Below are 23,448 nucleotides of genomic sequence, written 5' to 3'. Positions count from 1 at the left end.
TCCGGTGAGTGAGGTAGCAACGCCAGTGCCTGTAAGAGCCACGGACATGGAGCCGGAAGTTATCGCGATTTTATGCAAGATGCTTCGGGCTCTAGCATACTTTTTTCTAACCTCTTCGTAGTGTTTCGCTTGCCCTTCCAAGTAAGCCAGTATTAAGTTTGCTTTATTCAGACGAAAGTTCTCGGCATTTAATTCGTTGGGGCCCTCCTTAGGAAGTTCAGGATAAAGTGGAGGTGCTGATGGTATAACATCCATTATATATACTAATGTACGACGCTTTTGGGAATAACGTAGAGGGGCAGCCACATCATGACAACAGGGATTACTGGAACTGGAGGGCCTTTAGGAAGATGTTTCCGTACGCAGACCCTAGTATGTTCGAAAGGAGATCCGATGGGATTTACTTTAACGGCTCCAGAATGTACAGCAATGCAGACTTGGAACATTCGAGGCTGGAGCAAGTAGGCAATCAGGTGCAGCGATTGACAATCGTGCACTCCACAGCACCTAAACCCGTTCATAAAGAAAGGCCACCAAAACCCAAGCCTACGCCGGTGCATCAGGAAGCTACACCCAATTTTCCAAGGAATCTATTAATGACCAAGGAGGATTATCCATTTTACGACGCCGAAGGTGGTGTAAACGACTTTGAAACGATGGTAACGTTCCTGAAGATTTCAGTGGGTAAGCAATCATTTGACGTAGTAGTAAGGAATATCTATGGGGATACGATGTTAAAGCATACGTCGGGTAAAGAGGCCAGGGAATGGTTAGCAGGACCCAATATGCGATATTGGCCGCAGCAGTTAAACTTTGCTGTCTGGGCCGCCACTAAAGGTTGTGGTGTTGCCGCGAACATGTTTCACATTTCATTTATGCGGTTTCACGTTGCCTTTACGGTAAGGAGGTTGTTGAAGGAGCTTAACGTACCTTTACCGGGAGATAAGGCATTTAATCCAATGAATAATCGATATGACGCCGCAGCCCTAGAAAGGCTAATTAATGAGTTCAAACCACAGCAAAGAGACTTTCGTTACAAAGAGGGTAAGACGCATGGGCTGGGTATAGTTTACGTTTGGGGTGCCAATGGTGAGAAGCCGGCTGATTATGGACATCAGGAATACCCAAGTAATGAGTTAGAGTTCGGTGATATGGGTGGTGATAAGAGTAATAATTCATTAATTACCAGAATCCAATCGAACTACCTCGGCACTTGGGATCCATTCGTGTTGATGAAAGGAAAAGGTCTAAGAAACCTAGCCAGGATTAACCGCAGCATTGAAGCATTCGTGTACTGCATCTTAGGAGCGCAGGTAAATACCCGCAGCCCCATCGTTGGATTCCAAGGTGCTTCGCGGGAAACACAAGAAGAATTCCTAACTTTATTTGAGTCTGCAATAACAGAAAATGACATATCCAAGTCGGTGCAGAGATATCAATTAGCGGTGCAGCAGTCTAAAGTGCGACTGGATTACGCTTTGTCGCCTGGTTGTTGGTTAATGCCAAGTAATTTGGTTATTAACACCAATTCCGTTGTGGGTTATAACAACAAGCTGCAGCGAGCTACTAAGGATATGAAGTTTGGGGTGAATGACGTGAACTCTGACATGACCAAGGGCATTACTCACTTCGTAGAGAAACCAAAAAAAGAGGTAGAAAAACCATCAAAGAAGGCGCATGTAGAAAAGCCACCAAAGAAACCAGTAAAGAAGGTTACCGAGGAATATGACCACAACTTACTAAAGGCCGGCTTAGCCACCGCAAGCATTGGTCTGAGCTATTATATATGGCGATGAACAACCCCTACGTAGCTGGAGTAGATTGCGTTTATACGACTTACACAGGCGAGAAAAAATACACCCAGAGCTCTTGGGTTGATGTCACGGGGATGTCCGTGAATTTGAATTACTCAGGAAAGAAATTGATCCTTTGTAGTATTTGCATTGGCACGAGCAGTCACGCCAACGTGGGCTTCAGGTTCCTGGATGACAATGGCATACTGCAACCTATGAGAAATAAGACGAACAACAGGGAGCCTACGCATTTCTCCGTAGAGCCCAACCCAGCCAGCGCCGAAAATCTATCGGTTTGGACTTTCCACATGGTCGCCGATTGCCATGGGAAGGTAAAGCTGCAAATGAGAGTAGACGACACGGGCGTAGTAACGATAAATAGCATACATGACCAAAGAGATCGACCTTATAATCACGCTACCATTAGCACTCTTACGGTGCTTAGCCTTTAGAAGCAAATTTATTCCCTGAAATATATGAACCCGCACGCGAAGGAAGATTGGTTTCTCCATTACCTGGAGGAAAAGGAGTACGTGGGCGACAAGTGGCAAGACGCCGGATTGTGGGTGGAGGTTGGAGGCCTAGGATTAATCATGTGCACTATTTGTATTTCGGCGGGGTACTCATGCAATGCCGGTTTTAGGATCGTTGATGAGAATAACCACCCATTACCGCCATACAGGGTAAAAAGTAATACCAGGCATCCAACTCATTTTTCGTCGGAGCCCGTTCCTCCGCAAACGGAAGACATGACTCCGGTAACTTTCCATATGATAGCTAATTGCCAATATGCGAAGCTTCAAGTTCGCCCCAGCGATGCCGGCCGCATACGAATAAATGCCTCCCCGACCGTTAACCCTTCGACGGATGCTATTTGGAATCATAAGCCCATTAGCACCATGAGCGTGCTGCCGCTAGTTCCGCATTATCAAGGCGGTGCGAATACTATCTTTACTTATCCCCAGTCGAGAACGCCTCGGGCGCCCGACGACGATAAGCCCGACATAATACATAAGGATAAGATTAAGCCTTCATCTTCTTCAGAAGTACCACTCCAATAGCGACGACCAAGATCCAAATGTTATTCCCCACGAACTTCAACAGTTCTCCGCCGGCCCTAAGTGCCAAGGAAACAACCGAACCCAGCAGCCCAGGAAGACCGGCTGCCATCTTTTTTCCCAAGTCCGTCAGCCCATTGCCTAATTTCTTTACGCCCGCGCCCGTAACCTTAAGTGTGCTAAGGATCACGCCTACTACGCTCGAAATAGCGACCGCAAATGCCAGCGGAACACCATACTTCAAAATGGCTCTTTTTACCTTTTCCTTGGCGGTGAGCCCTATTTCTCTTTCCTTGGCTTCTAATATCGCCTGTGATTCCGCGAGGCGCACCCGAAGGTCCGCTAACTTCCTTCGTGCTGCTTCCCTTTCCCCTTTAGGGCGAGTTTCATCGGCAATTATTCCTTGCTGCTGCTCTATTTGGCCCCGCAGGTCTCCGATGGTCTCTCGAAGTTGTTTCATTTCCAGATACTTTTGGACTATTTGTGCCGTAGTGCGCCTTTCCCTATTGTGGCTCTCCACCAATTCGTTTCCCATGCGTAATAACTGTTCATCCTTACCAGCCAAGCGACTAAGGACTTTCCGAAAGTCCCTCACGGCGGCAGTCTCTTTGTCGAACGCATTATTCATCCGCTGCTGAAAATCGGCTTTTTCGGCGGCATGACTTTCGGCAGTAATTTGGCTTGTCCTCATGAATTCGCCTTCCATTTCCTCAAAACTTTCTTTGAGGGCGTCGTTTTCCAGCTCTAGATTCCGGAAAGACACCCTAAGAGCCGCCAAATCCTCGCGTGCTCTTAAGAGGTCCTCGCGTTCCCTCATGATTCGTTTTAAGTCCTTGTCGACTGCCTCCGTTTCGCTAGTGATTTTGGCTAATTCCACATTCGCTTCCGCTAGATTATACGAAGAAGAGGCTTGCTCGGCAAGGCGTACTGGTAAGGTCTTCATTTTATTTATCTTATCCTCCAGTTCTTGTTTTTGAGCGTTCAGCGAAGCAGCTTCCGCCGCTCTTACTCGGAGCGACTCATTTAATGTTCCTACTCGCGCCCTTAATTCTTCGTATGTTCCATGGCCGCCCGCAAAGGTTGGTAATCTAGATACCCTATCGGAGATCTTACCGAAATCCAGTCGCATTTTCTCCCTAGCCGATTCTTGTTGCGTGGTTAAGTTGGGTTCCCCTATGGCTTTTTTCAAGGTAGGGGGGATTTTAGGGTCACTGAAGTATCTACCTTTTTCGTCTCTAATTACGTAGACTTTAGAGCCACTCCTAGAAAGTCTGCCTATGATAATTTCCTTACCCCATTGGTTGCTGTCGTCAAATTCCAGTTGGGCTTTGTTGTGATCCCAGTCTGGCAGCAGCTCCGTCAGTCGGTCGAAATCGGGAGCTTCTTCTTCCGACAGGGATTCGTCTAAGCGCGTGGTAATTGATTCCATCCAAGTTTGCGTAGGCGGCTCCGGTACTAGACCTAAGTTTTCCATTCGCAGGTATTCTGGAACGGGGTTATGTGGATTCTTGCGCCTAAATGTGAGATTTAAGGCCGCCTTGAATCGCTTCCACCTACTGCCGTACGCGTTTTCTAAGGCTGCGTCGTAAATTAAGGGGTCGGTATCCGCGCCTTTAGTCCATGCGTCGAATTCGTCGTCGTTAATATCGGCTTGGCCATCTTCATTTAAGGGGTCAAAGTCTAAACCACCTTCTGCTTCCATTATATATGATAAGCTCAAAGTTAAACCCAAACCGCCTGCCTAAACAGGTTGGCGGGCTAAAAGCAGAACGAACCTTTCACCGGGTTACGTTCACACCCTCCAGTGCGAAGCCAGGAGAGACTTTATACGTAGGCGTGCCCCGCCTAACGGATAACCTAGTCTTAGTTCCAGGCACCTTGGCGTTAAGGTTCGACCTAGCGGTGCAGTCAAGCCCCACAGATGAAAGGATTATCGTTAACAACGTGGGTCGCAACATCGTTTCTAAGATGAGAATCAAGTTTGCTGGGGAATCCTTGCTGGACTTAAATAGGTACGATCTGTATACCACGTACAAAGACTTATGGTTGACAGCCTTTGACCGCGCGCAAAGGATAGAACAAGGAATTGGTAGTGTCATTCTACGTAAGGTCCGCACACCTACGAAAACGCAACCTACTGACGGCAGCGGAGAAACCGCAGTGGCAGACGCAAAGCGAATAAAGACCGCCTATGGTAGCAAGTATGTCATACCATTAGACTTTGAAGTAATCACGAATCACGGTGTCTATTACCCAAGACAGCTTGCCGAACTGCAGTTTGAAGTAACTTTAGCAGATGCTAATAACATCATTGGTGGGCTAAGCACTGCACTTACCACAACAACCCCATACTCTATTACCAACTTAGAGCTACAGTACGAAACGGTATACAGCGAAGAGCTGGCCCGTAGCGCTGGCATGGAATATAGCTCTGGCAAGGCATTCCTTTACGACCACGTAGTAATGTATAAGACGTTTAGCTTCTTGGATAAGACGGATGAGGTTATCAACCAAAGCATTAACCTCCCCCGAAGAAGTCTCACGGGGTTAATGCTGGTGTTTGCCAAACCCTATGAGGCTGGTAAGCGCAACTCCGAAGACTTTCACAACCCCAACATTACTAACGTCGGCGTGAATATCAACGGAGTCCCAAACAAGGTTTACTCCCAGGGAATAAAGCCTGCAGACGTGTACAGGGAGGCAATGCGCAAGTTTGGCGACCAAATTAACCCCGAGGAATTCTTTAAGGATAAGTATGCGTTATGGATTGACATGCGCACCATTAACGACGAAGACCTACATGGCCAGGGTCTGCGGTTGGTAAACACCCAGGATGGCATAACATTGGAGATCAAGCGCACCAAGAACACCAGTGCCGGCGACGGCGATAAGATAAACTGCTACATCTTCGTCGTCTCAGACGCGCAACTGAGCGTGGAAATGAACCAACTTAAAAGTGTTGCATATTAAGGTTAAAATATTCCTTAGATATACAATGCTGCAAATATTTGAAAACAACGGTACGAAACTGCAATGCATAGTGCAAGGCGAAACTTTGTACTTTAAGGGAAAAGAGGTGGCAGCTGCATTAGGATATGAAAAAACGAGAAACGCAATCAGGGAGCACGTTTCTGAAAAGTACCAGAAAAGGTCGAGTGAGTTAGGAAGGGCCCTAAAGCAGGGCGCTTCTATGCACCCACATTCTGTGTTCATATCTGAGCCAGGTTTGTATGAACTGATATTTAGCTCTAAGTTACCCCAAGCCGTTAAGTTTCGCGATTGGGTCTTCGAAGAAGTCCTACCCGCGCTAAGGAAAACCGGTAAGTATGAAAGGCGGTTTGACGGTCCAAACAAGTTGGTATTCAAAATAGAAAATGAATTTGACCTGCATAAAAAGGTAGTGGACTACATCCGCAGGTTTTACCCCCAAATGCTCATAGCCCCCGGTCTAGGCGAACTGCAGGATTCAGACGGCAAACGTATAAAGTGCTGGCAGAAAGGATATCAACGCGGTCAACCCGACTTAATGATTTTAAACGCGCACACACATTACTGTGGATTCTGCATAGAGCTAAAGACCCCAAAAGGCAATGGCAGGTTATCTGAGGATCAGCAACTACTCTTACAGAGGTATGAAGAAAACGGCTATAAGGTGCTCATAAGCAGCGACTACGATGTCATTTGCAGGGAGATCACTGCGTATGCTGAACACCTACGAATTCCCTGCAGGTGGTGTTGTAAGGTCTTTAAAACCTCGGAGACTTTGGCAACACACTTAAAGATATTTCATAGAATATATGGACAAGGATAAATTTAACGAGTTAAAGTTCATACAAACGCACTGGAGGGATTTGCAGGTGGGGGAGATTTATGAGATAAAGAATTACGTAGTCTTTGAAGACTTGGACCGCCTGCGCTTGGTCTTAAAGAATAAAAAAAGAACATACACCCTTTGGGCGCCCGATAGGATAAGGTACGCCATCGAAGGGCAGGATGTTACCCATGTTATGAGTCATGGTAAAAAGGATGGCAGGTGGGTATTTGACGTGGTTAATTGGGAGCCTGAGAGTCCTCTGCATTCATAATGTCTGCTAAAGTCCGCTGCGCTTTAGGATCCGCGGAGCACCAATGCCCCACAAAGGATCCTTCCAGGAATACCTTGCCGCAATGAAGGCAGGTGTATTTTTTACGCGGTGCAGGAGTGGGCGTAATGCAATCAGCTGGTGGTTCGCACGTAATACAGTCCATATATTGAAAGGGTGATTAGGAATCCTCCTAAGAAGGCTGCTGCGTAGGCTAGCATATACCTTTAAAGGGGGTCCTTATTTTTATTTATTATTATTAAACATCCTTAATTCATTATTCTTAATAATAATAAATAAAAATAAGAATGGGATTTGAGACTCTTTGCGCAAACCCCATTCTAAAAGGGTCTTAGAATGTTAAGTATAAGGTTGTTATATTGTTAAGGACGTTTATTTGTCGAGGCAGTTGAAGATATGTTCCTCTTCTCTGATGCAACCACAGCGGTCGCACTCCTGCCTCCAATACTCCCTTTTAGTCCACGGAACACCTTCGGCGCGTTCAAAAGAGGGGAAAGTACGGACTATCTTCTTATGGTAATCTATGCGATTCCTTAAGTAATCCTCTTTATGCGGGCAGCGACTCATCATATCCGCACATTGGTAGCAATCCACGCCTTCCAAGTCGTAGCTCCCAAAGAGAACCCGATAGTTGACTTCATGTGTTTTCCGATGCGTCTGTAAACGTTGACGACTGCTTAGTATCTTATTACAGAAACTACACTGTCTGCTTTGTTCACAGACGCCCCTTTTCAGGTGCTCGGAGGTGTTAGGAAATTCCTTATTACAGCCCTTACAAAGCCCACAAATGCGTTTGTCTTGATGTTGTCGCATCTTTTGAACGGTACTGAATTCTTTACCACAATCCTTACAAACTTTACTAATTGGTTTCTTTGTGCAAACGCCACGACGAACGTGGTATTGTAGTCTTTGCTTGGTGCTGAACACCTTTTTACACATTGAACAGTTCATTTATACTTAAGTGTATCTTAACCACAATATAACGTATTTTTAACCTTATTGTTAACATTCTGCAGTGTCTTTTAAAATAGGTCTGCAGGAGCATACAGCTGCGTTTAAAAGACACCTAAGAACTGTTAAGTATAAGGTTGTTAAATTGTTAAAGATGTGTGCATGCTGCGTTTAAAAGACACTTCATAATGTTGAAGATAAGGTTGTTATATTGTTAAAGACATATGCATGCTGCTTTAAAAGACACCTAAGAATGTTAAGTATAAGGTTGTTATATTGTTAAAGATGTGTGCGTGTGCTGTTTAAAAGACACTTCATAATGTTAAGTATAAGGTTGTTATATTGTTAAAGACATATGCATGCTGCTTTAAAAGACACTTCAGAATGTTAAGTATAAGGTTGTTAAATTGTTAAAGACTATTATCTTTTTTTAAGAAAAGAAATATCCTTATTCTTAGGTATCTTCTTAAAAAAAGAAATAATAGTCCTTAACAATTTAACAACCTTATCTTTAACATTCTGAAGTGTCTTTTAGACAGCACACGTGCAGTATATCTTTAACATTCTGAAGTGTCTTTTAGACAGCACACGTGCAGTATATCTTTAACATTCTAAGGTGTCTTTTAAGCAGCACACGTATATATCTTTAACAATATAACAACCATGCACTTAACATTCTTAGGTGTCTTTTAAATGACTTACACAATTTACATAGGATATCGCGCATGAGTCATTTAAAAGACACCTTAGAATGTTGAGTATAAGGTTGTTAAATTGTTAAGACTACTATTTTAAGAGATGTCTCAGAATAAGGTTTGTGTAAATCCCATTCTTAATGAAAACAGCACATCTTTAACATTCTAAGACATCTTTTAAATGACTCATGTGTATATCTTTAACAATTTAACAACCTTATACTCAACATTCTAAGGTGTCTTTTAAAAGACTCATGTGTATATCTTTAACAATTTAACAACCTTATCTTTAACATTCTAAGGTGTCTTTTAAAAGACTCATATAAGACATCCTTAACAATTTAACAACCTTATACTCAACATTCTGAAGTGTCTTTTAGACAGCATACGCAGACATCCTTAACAATTTAACAACCATACACTTAACATTCTGAAGTGTCTTTTAAACGGCTCTACAGGGAATATCGCATAAAGTCCTGCACGCTTTCTTTCGCCCAACCGGCCATCGTCAACAAGGCGCCAAACCTTTCCGCGCGCTTCAGACCGCACATTTCATCATACAATTCCTGCACGCGCTCCCGCAGCCGATCGATCTCCTCCCTTTGCATTTCTATGGTGTCTCTTTTATCTTTTGCGTCGCCGGCAATCCTTCTTACTGCGTCCACTGGGTCCATCGTATATATAATGGATCCGAACCATATTCCCTGCAATGCTCTGATCGTAGGACCCACCGGCTGCGGCAAAACGCAGTTCGTCGTGGAGCAGCTATTAGGACCCTTTAGATACCGCTTTGACTACATCGTGCTGCTTTGTCCCACCTATGTGAATAACCGCACCTGGGAAGGCATAGGAGTGAAAGATGACGACTTCTTTGTGGATATTTTGGACCCTAATGAGTTATCCAGCCATTTGAAGTTTTGGCACAAGCAATTCCCCAAGGATACACAGACACTCCTCATACTGGATGACATTGCCTGCGGGGACGACGTAAAAAGACGCACTTCTGAATTAGTGAAGCTCGCCTTCAGCGGTAGGCATGACAATATCAGCGTTTGGTTGCTCTCGCAGCAGCTTACCAGCGTCTCTAAGCCTTTTAGGGAAAACATAGGCTCCCTGGTCGTATTTTATACTCCGAGTCGGAGTGACCTGGAAACCATCTTAAGCGACTACGGCGGTGAGATATCCAAGGAACAGTTACACGAATACATGCGGCATTTAAAAACGCACCAACATTCCAAAATGATCTTCTCTTTGAGGTTTCCGTATTCCATTAACATATATGGACATTGAGCAGCTCTTAGATGAAGTCCCCACGCAGCTAGATGAAAGTAACCTTAAGGAACAACTTAACATCCTGGTGTCTTCGGGGAAGTGCAAAGAAATGATAGGCAAGGAACTTACCCATGAGCAGGTTAATAAGTTGTCGGAAGAGGAAGTCAAAAAGTTCCATAAGAGGTACGAGGCTGCCCTTGCAAGCAAAACCACGGACGCCGTAGCAGATTCCGCTATCCGACTTGCAACTAAATTGCTTGGACTTGCGCTGCCCATAGACGACGTGGAGCAACTGCGGAAGGACATAAGCGAGGACTATGTCATCGCCCAAGAACTTAAGATAACCTGTGGGTGGTTGTCTTTGAAGTGCGGTAAGTTAATGGCAGTCGCCTCTGTGGCTTTGCACGTAGCTCAGCATGTCGACTTGAAGGAGGTACTGGTGTCTTGGAAGGACTTCAAGAAGGACAGAGAAGTCGAAAAGGTCTTCCAGGCAGCACTTACTGAGGTACCTGATCAAGTCGCCTCAAGTACTTAGTTAAGTTATCCTCAAGTACTTACTTAAGTCGTTGTCAAGTACTTAGTCAAGTCACCTCAAGTCGTCCTTAAGTCGTCATCAAGTCATTGTCAAGTCGTCCTTAAGTCATTGTCAAGTCCTTCAAGTCCTTAGATATAAGATGAGCGGCACCGAAGAACAACCACCCGTAGAAGATACCAAGATTACCAAGGCTAAATCTCCAGGCAGAGTTGCCGCGGGGAAGAAGCTCGCGGAGATGAATAAAAAGAACAAAGCAAAGAAAGAGGAAAAGGTAGGAGAAGAGGAATCCTTTTGGAATCCCGGCTACGTCATTGGCGCGTTAGGAGTTGCTATAGCAGCAGGCAGCCTCTACTTACAATGGCGGGCTACGAAGCCAAAGGTAAAGTGGGAGGCCCCAACATATCGCGCACCCGTGCAGGAACCAGCTGTTAGAAAAAGTAAGATCCCTGAAATGGAATAACCTTCTCGCTTTGTAATATAATGTCGACCGCGTTGTTGAAAACTGTCGAAGAAGCAGCTATCATTACTTCCATCGTTGCGGGTATTGGTTGGGTAGGTAAGAAAGTGCTCAAAGAAGACTTTACTGAAGACCCAAGCAAGAGCTTCGCTAATTTTGCTAAGATGACCGCTGCCGTAGGCGGGGCTATCATGCTAAAGGATTACCTACGGAAGGAAAAGTACCTGCCTACGGTGTAATATATAAATGGTTAGCTTAGTCGCAGGTGGAGTTATTGCAGCCTTAGCATTCACAGGGGCTAATTATGGTGGTAGATATCTGGATAAATTAGTTAGCGGTGATAGAAACGCAGAATCTAACGCCGAAAGGAAGAGGCACGACTTAGCGCTGGAGAAATATCAAAGGGACGTGGCGGCTTGGAATGAAAAAAGACAAGCTTACAGGGATTGGTTGGATAAGAACTACCAAGACAAAATGCAGGCGGATAAGAACTTCGAAAACACAGACTACGCCTTTAAACTTTATGCGCAAGCACACCCCGACTTTAGAATGAGAAAGCCTCAGTTCAAGAATTACTACCAGCCTTCTAAGAAACAAAAAGACAATGAATTGGTATTTGTTGGCATCGCAGGGCTGGCGGGAGGCGTAGCTTTGGCGTGGGCATTGTAAAATGCCCCTAATATAATGATCGTCTTTTTGGAAAGCGACAAGAATGACTTTACCACTTATCTGAATCCCCCCATCAAAGCCTGTAAGGTTCGGTTGGTTAGTTGCTCTTTGTACAATTCTTGGTATAATTTAGTGAATGCCTTGGTCACTGAGCATAAAGGCGGCGGCGGCAATTATCAAGGCGTATTGCTGCCCGATGGACATTACACACCAATCACCCTTGCTAAGGAATTAGCAAAACACGGTTATACTCTCACCACGGGGTTGCCGCACGAAATGACCCTCAAACATAACATGACGAACCTTACAGTAACCCTAGGAAAGTTTGAACCATTAGGAACTTTATTAAATGTCTCGAAAAAGGCAATTACCACCACGGCAGTTCCCGTAAGTTGGAAAGTCGCATCCTCTTACGAAGTCTATTGCGATTTAGTCCATAGTTACAACAATGGAGAAAAGTCTTCTCTTATGTCCAAATTCCTATCTAAGGGTAATCCATTTGACCTGGTAGAATACACTCCCATTTCTTTGAGCTATGACTTGTCTAATTTGGTAGAAAGCATAAACATCACCATTAAGGTGGACGGAAAGACGGTGGATTTTAACGGACGCAAGATCAATCTTGTCCTGGAATTCATATAATGGGCCGCGTAGAGGACAAACTCAAAAGGATTTACTATGGACCCGAAGGCTATTGGAAAGGAGCGTCGGCTATTAAGAAACTCGCGACCGCGGCCAGGGTATCAGATGAAACAGCTAAGAACTGGTTAAAAAAACAAACCCTCTGGCAGGTTTATCTTCCCGTGCCCAAGTACATTCCCAGGCCCAGCTTTACCGTAAATGCCCCCAATGAAGTTCATCAGGCGGATTTGCTCTTCTTACCGCACGACAAGGTGCGAAGAAAGACCTATAGATACGCTTTGACCGTAGTCGATATCGCAAGCAGATACAAAGACGCTGAACCCATAACCAGCAAGGATTCTGGGGAAGTCGCAGAAGCCCTAGGTAGGATTTATAAGCGCGTTTTGAAATGGCCTAAGCTGCTGCAAGTGGATGCGGGGACAGAGTTTATGGGCGTGGTTACTAAGACCCTGAAAGACCACAGCACTAAGATTAGGAGAGCCGAAGCAGAGTACCACAGGGGTCAGAGCATTGTTGAAAGATTCAATAAGACCCTGGCCGAGCGTCTCTTTGGGTACCAGTATTGGAAAGAGCTGGAAGATCCCTCCAAACGCAACAGGGAATGGACTCAGAGGCTCCCCCAGGTCGTCGCGGCTTTGAACAACGAGGCGGCCAGGGCTACGGGGATAAAACCCAAGGATGCCATAAAAAAGAAACACGTGGAACACAAGTCCTACGTCAGAAGTTCGAGGGCGGTCGGACTGAAGGAAAAAAAGCTCCCCCGCGACATAGTGGTCAGATACCTCTATCAGCCGGGGGAACTCGAAGGTGGCAGTAAGAGAGCCACGGATCCTAACTGGTCTTTGGAAACGTATGAGATTTCGAAGTCCGTCACCAAGGAAGGGCAACCCGTGTTGTATTACCTAAATGGCCCAAGTCGTGGATTTGTCATGGAAGAGCTGCTCATGGTCCCCAAAGACTCAGAGTAGTGCTGCTCCACGCGCCCGATTGCACTCTAGGCATGTCAGTCTTACGTTGCCTCTGCAATGCCCGCGCTTATTATTTATACGATCCACGGAGAACTGCTGATCGTCATTTGGGTCAAACCTCCATAGTAGAGGTATGTTACACTTGGCACACCGTGCCCCTTCCTTATAGACGTCGTCCACGCATAGGTCGAACACCATGCCTTTTTCTTCGTCGTGTCTTTTGTAGCGAAGGAGTTTCTTAGCAATGTTCTCCTTTGCTATATCTTCTGGCGTTTTATCGTAACGCAATTGCGGACCCCAAGCCCTCCGCAACTGTTTGGCATGCTCCACACGGCTCACAGCGGTATATATCAAATTACTCCAACATAACCGCTGGTCTATGATCCATAAGGTTTCTTTTATGGTAAGCCCTTGCGCGCTGTGGACTGTCATACAATATCCCAAACGCCAATCTGGATGGGAGGTTATTTTTTCAACCTTTCCCATAGGCACCCAGGCTTTATCATGAGTTACCGCGTTTCGCAGTTGGACGTCGGTGCCTGGCACCCACACGTCACGCTTCTGCATGCGGGTATCGCGAGGCTTGTAGCAAACGGGCACCAAATGGCCAGGGAATCTTTCGCGGTGTACGCTTAACAAATCTTTCTGTATTCGCGATTGTGCTGCGCGCTTGCTGCTCAACACCAAATCCTCTGGATGCCACGCGTGAAGGAAGTCCTCGTAAGACTTCGCTCGGATGCGTTTACGCAGCGTCTTGTTTTGCTCGGCATCACTGAGGCCCCGAAGTTCCGCCTTTAAGTTTCTTACTTGATCCTTACTACGGTAGTCGGCGTTGATTTCCTCTGCATGGTCTACCATTCCTTTTAACCATTTATGGGGCATTTCTCCGCAAATGGGAGGAGGTTGGCATGGATCTCCGGCAAATATCACTTGACACTTTCCGCGGAGGAAGTCTACAAATTCCTGCAGGATTTCTAATGGCACGGTGCAAATCTCATCCCATAATATCACCGGGGGTATGTCGCGTATTGCTTCCGGCACCCACTTTTGACCGTTCCAGCGAAAGAAGCTGTGGTACGTTTGCGCGTCGTAACCCATCTCCGTCAATTCTCTTTCCAGACGGTGCGTCGGCGTCAATACCTTCACGCGAGGGAACAATTCCAAAACCCTAGTTGTTTTACCGCTGCCTCCCGGCCCGTACAGGTACGAAAAGCGTTGGTAAGAAATGGGGTCCACAACGGATGGCAATGGTTCCTCAGTGGGGACGACGGCACCTTTTACGTGTTCCCCGTGGTATTCCACACGTTCTCTCCAGGCTTTTATCTCTTCATCTTTCACACGCCATTGACCACTTTCCGCGAGTTCATCGGCTGTGTAAAACTCTTGCATTTTTTCTAACACTTCGGGCTTCACGTAGAGGGAATCCGTGGCCACGCGTGGAACGTCCTCTTTGTCAAACCGCAACAGCATTGACAATAGATTAATATGCGCATATGCGAGCATGCTGGCGCGTAAATGGTAATATTGCGGGCGATGATCTTGGTAATAACACAACGCATTCCATTGCCGTTCCCCTTGGCCTTCTATGAAATAATTCCACTTCTCTACGGACACCATAGTTCCTTGCTCATGTGCACGTTTTACGAGGAAGCTCAACTCTCCGTCATCGGTTATCAAACGCCGCTGCATGTGCTTTTCTCCTTCTTTCGCGCCTTGGGTGAACTTTCCTATGACGATTCTGGCGGTGGGGTTATGCTCCGGTAACCATTGCGTAAATGCAGAGTGACAAAGTATGGCTTCATGCGCTGCGTACGTGAGAAGCTCGCGCTCTTCGAGAAACTTCAGCAGGGGTATGGGAATCCATTCTTTCTCCTGCAGATGTTTCCCATACCACGCGTAAATTATTGGATGTAAGCCCTTTGCTAACTTCCACGTGGTCAACCGCACGAACCCCGTAGCTGGGGCGTCGTATTTACCTGGCAAAGACACACGAAAGAATTGTGAGTCTGGATGCCCGTAGCGGTCGTAATACTCCTTACAATCCCCGAGGCCTTTAAAACTGGCAGGGTAGCAATGTTTCATGTCTAAGGAGACGTATTCGTTCTCGTCATATTCCATATTCCACAAACCTCCATGGCCGTGCTCTACGCAGGCTTTGGCTATGTCTCCAAATTCCTTAGGCGTGGACTTCCATCCATTTCTTTTCTTCGCAGCTAGGAAGTCCAAACTACGGCTGCTTAAGACCTCGTCTGAAAAGTCTTCCCCTAACGTCGCACACGCACTTCGAATGCGTTGATGCTCTACTTCAGGGCGGTAGAGAGTACCATCCTGCGTCATGAACTGACTTCCTTCCGCGTCCATCAACCAAACGGAATTCTCGTGGACCAATTCTGCCAACGGCGACGTCTTATAGACCTTAGTCTCCTTTTTCTTAGGGAACCTAAGTTCTCGCCAAGCGTGTCCATTGTGTTGGTAGATGACAATAGGGGCACCTCTACCTCCATATTTTTTCGTCCCTTCGTAAATGCAACCGTCAGTGATGTCCTTCACGTGTATGCGGCGTTCTAAAGCCGTCTCTAACTTCTTGATGTTTTTGATGGTACCTCCGGTTTTATTAGTATCTCTTTCCCATTTCCTGATGACTTCACTTCTTTTTGGCGTAAGCTTACCGCCACGAGAGGAATCTTCAAAGAACTCTCTTACCAACTTCGCAACACAATTACCCGGATGTCGCATTGGTCGCAACTTCTTAACGTCTGGCTCCTCGATCTCGTACGCGCCGTAAATGACAACGGTAACCGGGTAAGCGACCTCATAGAATAGCATGTCAATCCCCTCTAATGCCCCTGGTCTCGTTTGCTTATTCAAGACGAACAAACTCTGCTTACCAGACGCCCTGATGGGATTACGGCCCTTTTCTATCACCCACTCGCCGTCCAAATACTTCACGAACGTCAACTCCAAACGGTAGTCACCGTCCGGCATTCTGTCGATTATCTTTTCAGCCATCTCGTGATTCATCGTCTTGTCTGTCTTTCCCTCCATAAACGTCGCGAAGACAAAATCCGCATCTGAGCTATCCATCACCTGATTTCCCAGCCTGCGCACAGTTTCGTTTTGAATCTTGTTGACGGATGCCATGTATATCTAAGGAATATTTTACCCTCCATTTGCGACCCCAACAGAGCAGCAGTTAGGCACCTTTCGCGTGTCGGCCGATCGCGCAAGACCCCCTGTAGGGCGGTTAACCGACCTCCAAAAACCCACCCCCCCCTGATGTTTTTCGACTTTCGATTTTTGGCTTTGTCGGCGCTCCGCGAGTCCGCCTAACTGCTGCTCTCGCTCTCTCTCTCTCTCTCTCTCTCTCTCTCTCATGTTCCACATGAGTTTAGTTTTAAAGACAACGGAAGCAAAGAAACCAAATATCTCAGGTGTCAGAAGCGTAGCGAGAGTAGCAGAAGTAGAGGTGCGAGCAAACGCGTTTTGGCGCGAAAATTCCCACCAAATCAAAAGGTAGCCGAACAAAATAGGAAGAAAGAGAAATTAACATTTTTTGGAGTGGGAGGGGTGTTTCCTTCGCTAAGCCCCTGATAACAGTTATGTAGCTGCACTTACACGCAACAGTTTTTCAATTCAAGACCAGCAAAACACTCCATACCAATGATACCGAAAGAGTAGTAGATGCACATGATGACCAGTATCACTCTGCCAAGATCGAACAATCAAAAAGTATGAACAGAGTGATTTTACTTAGCCGGTGAAATACAGTTGTATAATTAGTGACTAGCAGTGTAAATAAAACAAAAGTAAAGAATGGAATAAATGTGTAATACTATGCATTATGCTTACAATTTTTCACAGTCAAGTAAAATTACTCCAGGACGCTTACCTGATGGCGTCATTTGACTCTCTCTATAACCAAGATGCTTCGCGAATTTTCTTTCTTAATCGAAATTGTATTTTCTCATAAGAATAGTAAGAAAATTAATGCTAACTAACTGAACAAAAGACAGTGTGCAAGGGATTCTGATAGCGGGAGACAAATGACGCCATTAATGAGTCCTGTTCTAATCTAACTAAACTAAACTGATCATTTACAAGTTTACTGCACGACAGCTGTTTTTACTCCTTTCATACATTTATTTCTATTTTAATATCTGTGCACGCAACTCTAACTTACTAGTTGATAAGGAAAAATATTTAAGAGAATCTGTTCGTTGTTACAGGGAACCTGTATTCATGAATTTCCACGTGGCAAGGGGAACCGCCATATAATTTTTCTGTCTACTATACTCTTTCTTAAGAGAAGTTTTTTTTAATCCCAAGTGGACGAGAAAGAGGGGTACAGCCACTACAGGACTCCCTATCTCAAGTACAAGCAAAATATGTGAAATACCTGAACATCCTTGGTGTCAAAACCCACATCGTATCCAACACATCTTGATACATTTGTATGGGTTTAAAAAGCCTTTGAATTAACAAAACAATATTTCATCAACAATATAACAAACCTTCAGAGGAGCTCAACGATGTTTTGTGTGCTTACAAGATACAGCAGTTTTAATAACTTACCGTAAAAGTCGCAGTGGTCGGAGACAAACAATGAATGCAAATGAAAAGCTGTTGGCGGCCGCACCGATCCATCCAGCTATACCAAGAACAGTAACTATAAAGTCAAACCTACGACAAGAAAAACAGTTCATGTTACTGATAAGAAGCATTACCTACAAATATACTGAACTGAATAAATAATTCAAATGATTTATGTGTAACACAATTTTAAAAATAAAAAAGATTTCCTTTGAATGAAAAGTTGCGCATGCGCGTATAGAACCACCCCTCCTCCCCCTCCTAAAAGATGGAAACAAGATGGACACAAAAAGGAGGACGATTTTGCCATCAAGGAGACTGTGGATAATGAAAGTGCTGAAAAGATGGAACATTGCGTTTGCCATTTTTTTAAACCAACTGGAAAATGTTCAAAGGGGGATCCCGGACATGAGGTCAAGATTTTGTACCAAGGAATACGACTAATATAAGTTCTAACGAGGACAGTTTTGATTATACACGGTTACGGTAACGAATCGTTTACTTACCAGTTCCAACCAGAATGAAAGTATCGTCTGATACCAAGTCCAAGCAGCTTCAGCAACACTTCTGTTCCATAAACTAAAGCGCGAATAGTTTACGACAGTAAGAAGTGATACGACTGCTCTCGTGTTGTAGGGGTAAAATCATTCTTTTTTACTTACTTGAAATAAAGAGAATATTATACCAATGGCTGTGCAAAGTGTCAAATATTCTCTCTTTAACAGGAGTCTCTGCACATTTAAAAGTACGTCGTTTAATTTATCATTAATTGGAGATATTTTTAAAAGCATAAATCTTGATAATGCTTCTCCGCATATTCTGTACTGAACAGACTACTATATAATGATTTCTCGCCTTCTCGTTATTTTCTACTGCAATCCTTGACATTTTTGAAAACCGTTTCAACATTTCCAGTTAGCTAGTTTTTGCTAGTTAGCGCGAAATCTTAGACGCGTTGCGCAATCATTCGTATCAGGGCGGAAGGAAAAAGTATTTACTACCGCCCTTTTTCAGAGGTTTGGAGCAGCAAGAATTACGCCGGGACACTCTCTTTCCAGTGGCAAAAATTTTCCGCGTCCCCCGAGCAGTTCTTTCTTCTGTAAGTTTGCGCAACCAGATAGCCATTCGCTAAGATTAGATTTATTTATAATTAATAATATGATTTTAACATAAGTGTTGGACCTACTTGATAGCATCACAATCTCATAAACGAACGAAAAGCCATTTGCCACGATTGTAACGTCTGAAAAGATAAATTTATTAATATTTAAAAAATTAATGTAGTTTTCTATATTCTATATTATTTCCATGTACCCGTAATAAAATGAATGAAATGATTTATTTTTGTCCTTTTACATTGTCGTTAGCTTAGTTGAATTGCCCTATTTCACTATGACGACACATCAAAACCATCTATTGTTTAAACGCAAAGGATCATGGTCGTCGGACCGTATCAATCAACGAAGAGCAGTAGAATAGCCAGCAAACGCTCAGAATGTTTTTAGTACATATTAACACATATTAAATATATTTAGGCACTGCCTAAAAGCGGAGCTCCCGATGCGCAAGTCACAGGGAGCCCAATTTGAATGAATGTGGAAGATAAAATTAAAGTCGGAAAAAATCTTCAATTTTTTTATTCAATATTAAGATAATGTCTCCCGTAATATAAAAAATGCACTGAAAACGAATCGTTTTCTTTGCGCGAGAATACTCTCCCGATCCCACTTATATGAATTTTGTACACAACTCACCACCGACCCCCCCAGGGTCTAGTTTTTTTCTTGGAAGATTCTTCGACAACATTTTCCAATGGCCGACATTTTTTAAGCTTTGAATTCCTGGTTAATTTTACTTATAAAACGAAAGATAACTACAAATAATCCAATACAATATCAGGTTTAGTGAAATTTACCTCGGATGTCTTTCATTGAAATCGACATTTTGGAGATGTCCGAACTTTTATGGACAAATCAAGACTATGAAACACGCTTGAAAACTGGTTAAAAAAAAGGTGAGCAAAATACATAAGCTTACTTTTACTTCTTTTACACTATTAACGATGTTTGGTTAATTATCCACATCAAAAGTTTTATGTTTTTACAAGAACCGTATTTTCATTCATAAAAGTCAGCTCTTAACTATTTTTCGAGAAGTTTGAAAACATAAGCTTAATAGATTTTGAAAATTCAATTTTACCAGTTTTCATCTTGTTAACAACAAAAGTTTTTGAAAAACTAATAAGTTTACATTCATTTAAACTTGACAAGAACAACTGAGGCAAAATAGAAAATAACGCAAATGCAATGCAAATACAAAATAAAAATTTTCTTTTTCAGTAAATTGGCATTTGGAAATGTTTCTTAACATTTTCTTAGCTTTTGAAAGTGAAGTGAAAGACAAGGTACCGCTCTTTACACAATAACGGAACATATCTCACAACAACACAAATTTAAAGGAGCCGTCTCACCCAGGATGCATTGCGCTATTCCCTTTGCAAATTGTGACCGACTGCGCCATTTTCGACGACATCGAAAGTAAGAGTATTTCAAATTGCTACCGAATCCACTCCAAATCTTAAACATCGTGTTATTCACACCCAAAATTTGATCTCGTTGGTGTTGTTCATTTATCGTGTGTTGGTTTCCTGAAGTTATTTTGTATATCTCTTGGTTTTGTCATGTAAATTTTTATTGTGTTCTTGAGTGATCATAAACTTGTCAATGTCTTCGAGTATGCCGGTTCGCGGTCGTCCACGGCGGACAGAAGGCACGAAGCATATAACTTTTAAATTTTCGACCTACAAAACGTGGAAGGAACAAAAAGAGAAAACGGAGCTATCGGCTCTAAATAATAGCGACTTCGCCGAAGTTTTGCTTCATCGTGTGAACGTCGAGGAAACGGATCAGGAGGAAGCTGGTGACGTCGCTAGTGGCAGAAAACGCAAAAGAACTTGTTAGTGTTATTCAAGACGATGAAAAATATTTTGTAAAACTATAAATTTATTTCATAAGCGTATTTCATTTATTTTTCCCTACAAAGAACTGCTGAGGTCGCGTAAACAATTGTGGTCCACTCCGGTATCCACGAGACGAACTTTATCTCCAAATCTCTTAGCCTTATCTCCGATCGAAGTAGCGACACCCCAAATCAAGTGAGCAAAGAAGTAATTTATGTTCATATCATTTAGTAAAATCGTCTTTTGAATCGGTGTCGAGTTCTTCCGACTCGGAAATATCCGCTATTGGCGACCCATATGCATTGACGAACATAGCTAGGTATTTTTAAACTTTTATCCAAGTTTAAGGTGAAGAATTTATGAGTTTCCCTGTCTAGTAGTTTTAGTAGCAACAACGCAGCTCGTGGACACGTGTGTGTTTGACAGCTCGCTTTTTCGATTCCCGTATGTAAATAACAATAGAGGCGCGCAATGCATCCTGGATGAGACGGCTCCTTTAAGCTCATTTTTAGCTCGTGAAGAGCTATTGGAGTGGCTAGATTTCGCATTTTTCGGATAACGCTTCTCAGCCAATCGTTTTGGGTAATTCCCGTAACCATGGAATCCATTGTATTCGCCAAGTGACGTCACTGGAAGAATCCACGCACGTTATTTGCAGAAGAAGCCATTTTGGATTTTCGGTCACTTCATAATCAGTAGCATATTCTAAGTATTTTTAGTTTACTTTATGCTCTTTTTATTGGACCTTGAGACATGAGATTGTCGTATTATGTACTTATTGACTGAGTGGGAGGGCCGTACGGGATAATATTTGGCTCAAGGTCATGTCGTACGGACCGAGCGCAGCGAGGTCCGTACAAATGACCGAGAGCCAAATATTTTCCCGTACGGCCCGACCTAACTCAGTCAATAAGCATTTTATCATATGACCCTCACGAAAATAAAAATAATTAAGAAAAAGGAAGCGCGCGGATTCGAGCAGGGCCGGACGGGTTTTTCCGGCCCGCTTACGTCAACCCGTCCGGCCCCCATCACGTGACTTTTTCCAATGGTTTTATTAGAGCGCGCGAGCAGGGCCGTACGGGTCATATGATAATTATCATTACGTTGGAAGAAGAATCCGAAAACAGCCTGGTTTGTCATATATTGGATCGATTAGACTCGCTCCATATAATCTCAATCGTAGAAAAATTTCGTAACCAGAAATCCGAAAAGAAAGGATTCTAGCCAATTTTTAATAGATTTTATCATATATAGTGTATTTCTTTCTTTCTTTTTATATATTTTCTTATTTATATTTCTAATCTTTATATATATTATTTGTAAACTTAAGTTTTTAAATTTTATATTGCGAATTAAGTATAAAATAAATATTATCTTATCTTATCTAATCAGAAGCCAATAATTTAAGAGAGAATTCTCTTCATATTCAAGCAGTGAGCGCCAAAAACTATTTTCTTGAAGAAAGGCTGTTGTACAAGGCTAAAATCTCGTTATTCAGAAAGTTTAACTTGTTTGGAAGTGAAGATAACCGATGAAAGTGGAATCAAAGTGTTAACGCAAAGCAAAAATTTTATTCGAAAATGAGGTTTAGGCCTTCATATGCTTATTTCCCATATATTTTCTATAAAAAAGGCTAACAAAGCAAGATTCTAATACAAATGCAACAAAACATCTTTGTACAATTGAAAATATTGCTTCAAACAGGCATTTTATCATAGTACATCAGTTTCTAACTGTTTAAAAAGGGTTTTGAGTGTTAACCCAAAACGAAAATTGGGATCAAAACTCATACGAAAGGCTAGTTTTTGGCACTTTTTGCCATTATTGCTCATTATTGAAAAAAAATTCCTCTTGTTATGATAAAGACAGCAATTTGTTTGCACAAAACAATATCCGACTATCACACCTTACTCGGGTCACAATACCCTCAATGAAATGAGTCACCAAGTGTCATTTGTTATCATCTTAGTTCATTGGTACTCAAAAAGCTTCACGAGCTTACCATGGGTTTACCTTTGATTATAATCATGTACTAGGTCGAAAAGCTCAACAAACAGTTAAATATTTGGTGTAATTTTAAAACTCATCAATATTTAGATAAATCATCTGTAGAAAGATATAAAATTCTAATTGAATGAAATTCAAAATGAAAGTACTCTTACCATAATAACAAAACAGGTACACTTTTTTTCGCACGTTTGTCATTCTAGTTTGTTGCTCGTTTGCCGGTAATTTTAGGAATGTTATTTAGCTTTAAACTTTGTCAAACATCTCTTGGATTTGTTTAATTGTGGAATTCAAAAAGTGCTTTTTCAAATGATTATTTTATATCATGTATGAACTACGAATACTCTTAGCATAAGAACAAAACAAGTTCTTTTTTCGCTCGTTCGTCATGGTAGTTTGTTGCTCGTTTTCCGGTAATGTTGTAGCTATGTTATCTACACTGAATAAAACAAAGTAGAAAATGTCCTAACCTCTATCTTCACACTGTGGCGAATTCTTTTTTTCCATGATTTCTTCAATGAATTTTTGTTTCGTTTTTACAATATTTACGAAAAAATGATAATTAAAAAGCTCGTTAATAAAAAAAAGTCGTCATTTTCCAAGTGACGTGCATGTGATTTGAAAGCTCGACCAATCAGAAACGCGATGTACACCTGGCGGGCGACACTTTTTTAGCGTTACGCACAGGGTTCCCATGCGATGACCACGAAAACTGAGTTGCATGGTTTACCATATTCTATGCCTAT

At 43.1% G+C, this 23,448-nt stretch overlaps 1 protein-coding gene across 5 annotated transcripts in view; it reads right to left on the bottom strand.

Moving 5' to 3' along the window:
* LOC116287068 (two pore channel protein 1) overlaps nucleotides 1–23,448 on the bottom strand; it is an 88,379-nt gene that overhangs the window by 4,857 nt on the left and 60,074 nt on the right. For 2 of the 5 annotated variants that reach the window (XM_089032843.1, XM_089032845.1), the window contains exons 18-23: nucleotides 18,920–18,976; nucleotides 18,396–18,464; nucleotides 18,240–18,312; nucleotides 17,716–17,823; nucleotides 17,540–17,611; nucleotides 16,759–16,848 (exon numbers count right to left, since the gene is read on the bottom strand). The exons of 2 other annotated variants lie outside the window; for them this stretch is intronic. In XM_089032843.1, the coding sequence (XP_088888969.1) occupies nucleotides 16,759–16,848; nucleotides 17,540–17,611; nucleotides 17,716–17,823; nucleotides 18,240–18,312; nucleotides 18,396–18,464; nucleotides 18,920–18,976 (469 nt within the window). The remainder of the gene's footprint in view (nucleotides 1–16,758; nucleotides 16,849–17,539; nucleotides 17,612–17,715; nucleotides 17,824–18,239; nucleotides 18,313–18,395; nucleotides 18,465–18,919; nucleotides 18,977–23,448) is intronic. One more of the 5 variants, XM_089032846.1, reaches the window with a different exon arrangement.

This window comes from Actinia tenebrosa, unplaced genomic scaffold (assembly GCF_029948245.1).
Source record: "Actinia tenebrosa isolate PJP-AT-01 unplaced genomic scaffold, QUT_ActTen_1.0 PGA_scaffold1__47_contigs__length_23844297, whole genome shotgun sequence".
NCBI lineage: Eukaryota > Metazoa > Cnidaria > Anthozoa > Actiniaria > Actiniidae > Actinia > Actinia tenebrosa.
The sequence above is the reverse complement of the archived record's forward strand: the minus strand, read 5'-3'. Positions and strand labels throughout refer to the sequence as shown.